Source organism: Malurus melanocephalus, unplaced genomic scaffold, assembly GCF_030028575.1.
Source record: "Malurus melanocephalus ecotype Western Australia unplaced genomic scaffold, MMel_1.1 scaffold_406, whole genome shotgun sequence".
Lineage (NCBI taxonomy): Eukaryota > Metazoa > Chordata > Aves > Passeriformes > Maluridae > Malurus > Malurus melanocephalus.
In genome coordinates, this window is record NW_026623638.1 from 403641 (window position 1) to 413969 (window position 10329).

Below are 10329 nucleotides of genomic sequence, written 5' to 3' on the forward strand. Positions count from 1 at the left end.
CCCGCGCCCGCCGCCGCCATCTTGCCCAGCCCGCGCCCGCCGCTCCCGCTCCGTGGCAGCCCCGCCGTTCCTCAGGCCGCCCGTCCATGGCCAGCTTTCCCYCGAGTGTCAACGAGAAGCTCATCGGTGAGCGGGACAGGCGGGCGGGCTCGGCGGGRCAGCGCGGCCGGGCCCCGTGCTCGGCCCGGGCTCGGGCGGGGGCGGGCGGGCGTTCAGCCCATCCCGCAGCGCAGCGCGCTCGGGGCTCCCCGCGGTAACGGGTGGGATCGGGGTACGGGGAGCCGGTCCCGGCACACGGAGCCGGTCCCGGTACACGGAGCCCATCCCGGCACACGGAGCCCGTCCCGGCACATGGAGCCTTTCCCGGCCGCCGGCCCGTTCTCCCGGCCGTGAGCAGGCGCGGGCCCGGCGGTGTCGCCCGTACCGGGGTTGGTATCGCCCGTACCGGTTGCGGTATCGCCCGTACCGGTTTTGCGGTATAGCGGACGGTACGAGCCGTTCGTTCAGCTCCCCCCGTTTCCCTGCAGGGGCTCATCCCTGCTCGGTTATGCGGTGAGCCCGCGCTCCTCTCCCGGTCACATAAAAAGCCGTGAAACAAAAGCGGAGTGAGTGCAGGCTGTGTAAGGCGATCCCCTCCCTCTCACTCGCTCTGCTCTCTGTCCCCAGCTCGGTCGCGCACGGTAGGAGAGCTCCTGGCCCCCACGTCTCCCTTCGACAAGAAGTGCGGCCGGGAGAACTGGACTGTCGCCTTCGCTCCCGATGGCTCGTACCTGGCGTGGTCACAGGGACATCGCATAGTGAAGCTGGTCCCCTGGGCACAGTGCCTCAACAACTTGTAAGRCAAACCGCTATGGCTTTCATTGCACCTAAAAAACATGAGGGTTTTAATACAGGAGATAGCTTCAAATTATTAAAATGTATTGGTCTTTTAGGCTTTGAACCGTGGAGAAAAACTAATTCCTTAAAATAACAGATGTTTTGTCTCTTCCTCTGTGGCCAGCAAGAGGAACAGCTATTGCAGCCTCACAAAGCCTGTGGAGGAGTGACTTSTTAATCCATTCAGACGCTCTAAAATAAGAGGAAGTTCGTATAAGAAAGGAATTTAGAGACATGGGCAGATCTGGCCCTTTAAATTTCCTATCACAATGCTATTTGGCTTTACCTTTTAGGAATTTACTTAAAGGCAGAYCTCTTTCATTCTCATCCTTGTTAGAATGCAAGTGGAGTTCTAAAACACGCGTTTTATTGGCACTTGTGGGTTGCATTTTAGCGAAGTTGGTAGCCACCGCTGCAGTTCTGTAGCTGGTTACATTTCTCTGACCCATTTTTCCCCCTTTTGGGCGTGGTTAATTGTTTTCCATTTGCTGGACACTCAGTATCTCTTTCCAGGGTTTAACACGTGTAAGGGAAATGGATGTGCAGGGAACTTCTCATTTAGCAGAACRTCCTAGAAATTTTTCAGACTCATTTTTTTGTAAATGCTTTAAAACTGTTGGTTTTTGCAGTAGATTTAAGCCAGTGTCTTGTTATCTATAGAGGTAAAACTGTATATAGGAAATAAGTATTATATTGTGTTGGAAGGTTTCCAGATGCTGGTAATTTTTCAGTTATAAGAAAAAACTGCTTTTATAATTTCAAAGTAAAAATGCAGCGCTTTGCACCTCAGAGATGTACATTTTGACAACTCCTTCAAGAAATTCTAGTTTTCCAAGCTAGGAATTTTTATCCTTTGTTGGCTTTGCAGCCTGCTGCACGGCACAAAGAATGGCTCCAACGCCGTCAGCGCGCGGCTGCCGAGGCAGAGCAGTGAGAGCAGCCAGAAGAACAAACCCTGCGAGCACATCATCGACTGCGGGGACATCGTGTGGAGCTTGGCCTTTGGCTCCTCGGTGCCTGAGAAGCAGAGCCGCTGCGTCAACATCGAGTGGCACCGCTTCAAATTCGGGCAGGACCAGCTGCTCCTGGCCACCGGCCTCAACAACGGCCGCATCAAGATCTGGGATGTCTACACAGGTGGGTGTGGAGAGGGGCTGTCCTATCATTGTGTTCCTATCAGCTGCTTATGTTAGAGGAAAGTTAAACAACCYTTCTTAGTTGAGACTTCTCTGGTTTTTCTCGCCTGTCGTGCCACGGGAATCCTCCAATTCTCAGATGACGAAGAAAAAAAAATCGACGAAAAACAAGTCCAAAGAAAGGGAGGAAAAAAAAAAAAAGAGCCGTCCCAGAGAGCAGGCAGCTTCTTTTCTGCTGCTGATCCCGAGAGCCTCCCAGGAGAAAAAAAACCAAAAACGTGTGTGTGTCTTGTCCCTTTCCCTCCCATTGTCCTTGAAGGGAGGAACATCACCAAACAAATGTATAGTTACAGAAGGGTTGTTTAACTTTCCTCTAACATAAGCAGATGATAGGAATACAATACTCAGCTAAYCTAGGACAGGGGCTCAGTAGGATCACCCAGCACAGGACACCCCAGCACTGTCACCGTGTCCCTGAGAGCATTGTCCAAATGCTCCTTGTCACGCTCAAGTGCCAGCTCACACGTCAGACAGTAATGATATCAATCACACAGAGCAGGAGTTGGTTACAGAATTGTAACTGGGAACTGAACCTCGAATACAAATACAAAATGGTTTAAAAGCATGAGCTGCTGCAGCCAGAAGTGATGAAAAACTGCCAAAGGAACAAGAGAGGCAGGTCGTGCTTTGAGATAAATTTAAGATGCAAAATAATTAAATGTGCATACGTACAGTGGTTTTTTACTCAAAAAACTGCTTAGTTTTACCATACTTCAAAAAGCATGAAGTTGCTAGTTTATGTTGTTGACCTTTTATTTATGTTGTTGGCCTTTTGTTTTTTTGTAAAGAAAATGAATGGCTCAAAAAGAGTGAATCTGAACATAGGGACTTTCAGTTTTGCTGGTAGCCCAGCTGCTGGTTTGGGGAGAACCCAGTTAAAAAAAGTAATGACTGTTGAGCAATTTGTCCTTGTAAGTTGAAGCTTAGAACAGGGATACCTATCAAAAGACAAGTCTTGCCTTATTTCTGCTATATTTATACTTATTTCTAGTATATAGATTTTCTAGCTTCTCAGAGAGTTGCTCYTGATACAGGAGAGTGAAAGGATCCATGTGCTGCTCATTGTAAGGAGTATTTCTACTAAGAATTGTCTTTATRTGCTGTAATTTTATATYCAATATTTGYATACATAAAGCATTTGATCTAAGTRCATYCTTTGTGTTAMATTGTGTTCTCATRTAACAGGAAAACTCCTCCTTAACCTGATGGACCACACAGAAGTTGTCAGAGATTTGACCTTTGCCCCTGATGGCAGCCTGATTCTTGTGTCTGCATCCAGAGACAAAACRCTGCGAGTGTGGGACCTGAAAGATGATGGTACATGTCTGGAGTTTATCTGCCCTAATACCTGAGAGAAGTATTTGAGTGCTTGCTTCTTTTATTGCTCTGGACTCAGTTTGCTCAGGATTGCTTAAAAACTGTGTTCTGTTAGTCACTCACTCTGCACTCCCTTGGAATTCTTTACCTGTCTGAACCCTGGAGGCAGAAGCAGTRTTGGGCTAAGAGTGCATGAAGTGACCTTTTGGAATAGGGACATGACAGCAGAGGCTGCATTCCCAGGGTTTTTATTTCTGTGTAGAATGACTCTGCAAGATGTTTGTAAAATTTTGTATTATTTCCCAGAGGAATAACTAATTTGGAAGAGCTTTTCAATCTGAATTTTGTAATATTTCACCAATTCTTACAGCAATGTCTTTCTTTTTAGGAAACATGATGAAGGTGTTGAGAGGCCATCCAAACTGGGTGTATGGCTGTGCATTCTCTCCAGACTCCTCCATCCTCTGTTCTGTTGGAGCTAGTAAAGCAGTATGTGTCAGAGTTTCTTGTTCCTTARTTCTCCTGAATTGTGTGCATAATCATTTTAAATCTAAGTAACATTAAGCTTGTGCTCGGTGTCATGAACTTCTAATGTTTGATGATGATGTAGAAGTGCATGAAATTAAACTGGCAAATGGTGCATTGAGACCCTGAATGGTGAATGGAACTTGCACTGCTTTTAGTTGAAGAGGCTGTTAAGTGTTGAGAAATAGTTCTGCACAGGGTCATGGCATAAAACAAAGACCACTAAAGCTGCCAGTGTTAAAAGATACTTAGATTAATGCACAGAACGATTTTGGTTTTGATTTTGTCCTTCCTATTTCCCCCTCAATGAGAAAGACTTTACAAAGTCTGAGCCAGTCAGGGTATCTCCTGCTGAACAAAAACATTCCTCCCAATGGCAATGTTAGAAGGAAGTTAGAAGGAAGTTAGAAGGAGGGGAGCAGATGTTTTTGCTTCCACCCTGTCCTAATGCCCTGCTGGAGAACTGAAAGCAGTGCAGGTAATGCATGTATGCCATAAGCTACTCCTGGCACTGAGGAATTAGGGCAAAGCAGAAAGGGGAACTCAGCCTGGTTCCAGGGGCTCTTAGGCAGTGCAGTGGAGCCTCCAAAGGCCCAGCTCAGTCACTGGACATCACTGGTGTGGGAGTGCTCAGATGCACTGTCCACCTCRGTGGAGAGCAGCCGAGCTCTGGGGTTTGGCCCTGTGGTGGAGCAGAGGGGATGTGTACATTGCTGTCTGGAGGCTGTGTGTTTTCCATAAGCTTCTTGCTTTCCCTGTCACAGGTGGTGGCAGCAATATTGGTGTGATTGAGTTAAGCTGGCACCACTCTGAGGAGCACAGTGGTGTTGGTGGGCAGAGAGTGGCAGCTCTGGCCACCAGCCCGGCGAGCTGTACCGTCTGTACCGTAGGACGAAGTAACCTTGCCCTCGGCTGCAAGGGGTCCTGTACGTACGCAGGTGCTGCTCCATGTCCACTGTCTGCTTGCTTGCTTGCTTTTTTTTTTGTTGTTTTTTTGTTTTTTAAATAATTTTCACAGCAGTGAAACACACTGACTCCTCAAACTTAGTTTCCAGTTTTATGGAATGTTGGGGTCTCCTTGGGAAAATTAGTGAACGTGTTTATAACCGATTGTAAAATGGTTCGGTTAGGTAGTATGGGAGGCACTAAGGCTGAGCTTGTTTTGGTCAAATATAAATTTATCCAAGATGTCAGAGTTTAACCTGTGCAGTAAAACTGTTAAGGGAAAAATCAAGGCTGCTAATGAGCTCWTTGAGGGATGTAACAGCTTTTGCTAAAGACTTATATTCCTATAAAACTATGTGCAGTACATGGATAATTCCTATTAAGTAATTCTGCACAGTTCTTATTTTGATTATATATAATGTATAACTGCATGTAAAATACTGTAATATTCTATCAATTCTTATAATATACTGCAATTAGCTGRGTAAATTGTAATATTAATGTTGTTTGTTACTGTTGACTTGATTTTAAATGCCTAAATTCTTTCTAATAATGTGGTTACACTTCCCTGTTGTTTTGCCAAAGACATAACTTTTGGCTGTGAAAATTCTTTTTGCTTGCAGTATCTGTTTCTCTTCCTAGGCTGACGTTGGTGATTCAAGCAATTGTAAACAAGTGATCTTAAACTCAAAGGGATGCCACTGGAGTAACAATATGTTAACCTTACATTTTCTGTCTGTATATTTCTTAAAATTTTGGTAGTTACTGAAAAGAGGGGACTGTAGCGTTTAACCTTATTTATTTCTGAATATTTTAATAAAATAGTTTTGTAATACATGAATTTCAGTAAGCTACATGGTTAAATTTTGTTGCCTTTATCTTATATTTTGGCTTATTTTGTTAATAACATTTAACAAATTTGAGTTAGAACTTGCATGTCTGCTTTAATTATTTTTTAAAAAAACCTTGATTTTAATCTGAGTATGACACTGAGCATATTTCTTAATTGTAGTAATTCATAATACCTGATTTTAATATAATCCTAAATAAGACTAGCTATACTTAAAAAACAAATTAAATGCTTCATTGCCTCTCTGAGCAGAGCTATAACATCTGCTTATTTAATTGCAGGTTTTCCTTTGGGATATGGATAAATACTCCATGTTACGGAAACTTGAAGGACATCACAATGATGTTGTAGCTTGTGAGTTCTCTCCTGATGGAGCATTACTGGCTACTGCATCTTACGATACTCGAGTCTATGTCTGGGATCCACATATTGGAGTGATTCTTAGGGAATTTGGGTAAGTAAAGCACTCAAATCTGGAAACTTTCTCCCAGAGTGRAGATGACTCCACTTTTTTTTCAGAGCAAGGTYGCTCTCCTTTTCTATWCAGGTCTCTCATTGATGAAATAGTCCTTTTGAGAACAACTTATTTCCTTCATGCTCGAGAACCACAGAAACCCATCCCATCTTCTCCTTACTRTGAWCTTGGGTCTCCATTTTTCTTCTTACATCTCCYCACCCTCCTGCTCTGTTTTTCACCAGTGCATGATACTAAAACTAMATACTAACAAYCTAAAACTACATGGTGGCTGCCCCTATCTTGTTTTGAATTCTTATTAAGTACAAGACAATATGTTATCACAGAGGTGTAACCAACCTGTGCAATTGGCCCAGGCCTGATGGGCAGCCTGTCCATCAACCTCAGAGCCATGATGGATTGGTTCTAAAACACAGGGGGCAGGGCTCCTTTTGCTGGAGAAGGAGAAAGTTTCTAGAACTTCCTCACAGGAGCCATCTTTGTGGTTTCTTGGTCCCATCCTCCGACCACCAAAAATCGGACCAAGTAAAACCATGACACTAACTGAAATCCAACAGGTTTGTGTATGTAGCTGATAATTGGACATGRAAAAGAGCAGTAGCTGATGGAAACGCTAAAGTGGCAGAGACTGGAGGTTCTTCCATCTCAGAGAGAATTTACAGCACTGCTATTTTAATGTGTACTAAGTTGTTCAACAAAGCAGAAGCACTCAGACTTCAGAAGACACAGCAGTTCAGTCTCCACTCCTGAATTCAYKGTTARATAGCTAAMYRTYCTATTTRTTTTTTAATTCCTGCTCTTTGCTGTGCTGGCTGAGGCAGCCCTTGCCCTGCTCCAGGTGTGGCACTGACTCTGAGCTGTCTCTTGTGTGTCCACAGGCACCTTTTCCCTCCTCCCACGCCGATATTTGCAGGGGGTGCCAACGATCGCTGGGTKCGCTCCGTGTGCTTCAGCCACGATGGGCTGCACGTGGCCAGCCTGGCTGATGACAAGTGAGTGTGGGGAAAGGGTTTTTAACACCTCCTGSAGTCCTGATCTAGGATAGGAACCTCTCTGAGCTGTCACCTTGGGCTCCTGGTGAAAGCAGTCTGATYGGTATTATGTTAATGCTCATTTTGAGTGTAGAAATTGTGTACAGAATAGATAATCTGAGTAACTCAAGTGTGTGACAGTTGGAAACAACAAAGAGGGGCTGTAAATGGAGTTGTTAATGCAGAAAAGTCTTGTGGACAGAAGTAGATTCCAAAGCAAAGGGTATCCTGTGACCCTGTATTTGGCTCCACTAACAGCAGCAGTGGTAGCTTGAAGAACTGTATTTCAAGAGTGAAATACAGTGAAAAGTGGTAGCTTGAAGAACTGTGTTTCAAGAGTGAAATACAGTTGTATTTCAAGGTATGAAATACAGTGAAAAGTGGTAGCTTGAAGAACTGTGTTTCAAGAGTGAAATACAGTTGTATTTCAAGGTATGAAATACAGTGAAAAGTGGTAGCTTGAAGAACTGTGTTTCAAGAGTGAAATACAGTTGTATTTCAAGGTATGAAATACAGTKMTTMAAGCTASCACTTTTCACTGTATTTTAAGAGTGTGAACTGCTTTCTCAAGATGACAGCAATGGTATTCAATTATCTAAAGGAGAGTCTTAGTTTTTTTTTTAATTAAGACAAGCTTTGTTGGGAATTCCTAATATATGTAACACTTAAGAGAGATTGTCTGAATCTAAAGTTCAGGTATTGCTTTCTGCTGTTGAAGGCAGTATGTTTTTAATTGAAGAAGTACAGATCAAGGAATTTATCAGCAAAGAAGTACRAGCATTTCAGGCCAAACCTAGAACACCTTAAATGCCTATTAAAATGTTCATATAAATTGGCTGAGCTGTGCTTCAGGTTAGTTTCTTGTGTGGCATAGAGAAAACAGCAAGCAGAATTAAAAACCTCCTCTGATAACTTCCTGTGTTATCCTTCCCCCTCAGAATGGTGAGGTTCTGGAGAATTGATGAAGAATACCCTGTACAAGTTGCACCTCTGAACAATGGGCTCTGCTGTACTTTCTCTACTGATGGCAGTGTTCTGGCTGCAGGGCAAGTACAGACTTTTTTTCCTTTCTGAAATATTAAGGTAACACAAGAGATTGAAAACAATGGCTCAGTGTTCTAAAAATCTTCAGTTGTGAGTTGCAGCCTAGTGCTTCTGACTGCTGCTATTTGTTTAAACATGCCTGAAATAGCAGTAAAATCAATCAGCTGATAAACTCATTTCTTATCTTTGAAAATAAATATGTGAGAGACCCAAAACATGTGGTTTGGAAGAAGCCCATCAGATAGGGGAGGRCAGTTGTGTCAGGTGGCACAGCAGGAGCTGCTGGGAGATCTGTTGGAGAGACAAGTTGCTTATTGTGCTTAAAATAAGAGCTGGAGTAAATGAGAATGTGGAGTAAATGAGCCTGGGGCAGCTGGAACTGAGCACCAGCAGGTCCCTTCCCTAGTCATGTGTGTGTGGGTTGGTTCAGTGGAATAACCTGGCTGTTTTTTGGGGTTTTTGCAGGACCCAGGATGGCAGTGTGTACTTTTGGGCWACCCCCAGGCAGGTGTCCAGCCTGCAGCACCTGTGTCGCATGGCCATCCGCAGGGTGATGCCCACTGGCCAAGTCAAGAACCTGCCTATCCCCTGCAAAATCCTGGAGTTCCTTTGTTACCAGATTTGAGTTTTTGGAGAAGAAAAACCAAACCGACTGGGAGGTGGCCCAGCTGCTGAAACTGGCTACAAACACTTTACAGAATCCTCAAACTGTACAGCCTTTAAGCTTAAAACTCTACAGGTTTTCAAGAGCTATTTAAAGTGATAACCTAAATCCTATTTTATCAAAATGCCTGACAGGTAATTTTTTTTACTATTTATAGAAAAGACAGTAGAAGTATTCCTGGTGTTCTCAATTTTCTAAAATATAACTGTGAAAACATGTACATATATAGACATAAGCTGCTACATGTTATCAATGTACCTTTAAAAATTGCTTGTATGATTTTTCATGTGTCTCATGTATATATTGCTTTGGTAGAGCCATGATGCATGTGTGCTGTAAGTGGAAGGACAGCTGTTGTTCTGGCACACTGAGGGATGAAAGCTATTGATTTACAGAGAGTTAAACCCCCTTCTGTACATTGGSTGGGGTGTARAAAGCTGCTCCCCAGRTGAGAGTGCTGCTGGTTTGTTTGTRAGGAGGTGCAGTGTGGAGAAGGGAAGGAGGTTGATGAGGGATGGAATTTATCTGATGTCACCCAGGACTGTGCCTGAGTCAGCTGAAGGCCTTATGCTCCWTAGCAGCAAACCAGGTGAAATTTCAGTATTGGGCAGTGTTAGAGAACTATTTCCTTACATTTCTGAAAATCTGACTACTGTATTATTGCCTGATACTGTGTCTGTAATGAGAGACATTTACAGACTCAGTTCATTATTCTTTAACCCTATAATATCTGTTTGGGGTAATTATTGGTTAATGGCCAAAGATAAGCAAAATACTTGGTTTTGCCTTCTGTTATTTATCTGTACCTGCAGATATAAAGAATGTATGCATTGCATAAAATGCCTGATTATATATATTTTTGTTGAATTTTTTATTAAAAACTTGTATAAAAGTTTTCTGGTATCTCATCTGGTGACTGATTTATCCACACTGTCTGCCTGCAGCATTGCAGGCTGAGCTGCTGAGGTGTGGTTTGTGCTCCCAGAGAGATGCTTACAGAGCTCTCTCAAAAGCCAKGACAGTGTTAGAAGCATGTGTGAGCTGAAAATCTGCTCATTTAAGCACCTTTGTGAGCTGAGCTAAAAGCTGAGCTTGCCAAGGGCCTCTTTCTTGAAGATCTCAGTTTCAGCTTTGGGTCAGCAAGAAGGGTTTCAGTGTGGGGTCTTGCAGGAGGGGCTTAGTGAAGGGTCCCCTGAGGTTGTGCTCACCAAGGGCTCTGATGCATGGAAGTGGAAGAAGAAAACATCCCAGCTCCTTCTTTGACCACCTCCAAATGCTGCTTCTCTCAGCTCTGGCAGCAGCAGTTGCTCTGTTTGCTCTAACCTTTCTCCCAGGACACAAATGATRGTGTCAGACCAAGTACACAAGCTTTCCTCATTAGTGAGGCTGTTCATAATCACCTAACA

General features: G+C 43.7%; 1 protein-coding gene across 1 annotated transcript; it reads left to right on the forward strand.

Annotated features, from left to right (window-relative positions):
• WSB1 (WD repeat and SOCS box containing 1) lies at window positions 1-9826 on the forward strand. The gene is made up of 9 exons (XM_057379446.1): window positions 1-126; window positions 667-835; window positions 1745-2013; window positions 3258-3389; window positions 3778-3878; window positions 5991-6163; window positions 7063-7176; window positions 8154-8261; window positions 8725-9826. Exons 1-9 carry the CDS (start codon window positions 87-89, stop codon window positions 8882-8884), a joined length of 1266 nt encoding a protein of 421 aa, XP_057235429.1. The 5' UTR covers window positions 1-86; the 3' UTR covers window positions 8885-9826.
• Window positions 9827-10329: the final 503 nt, after the last annotated feature.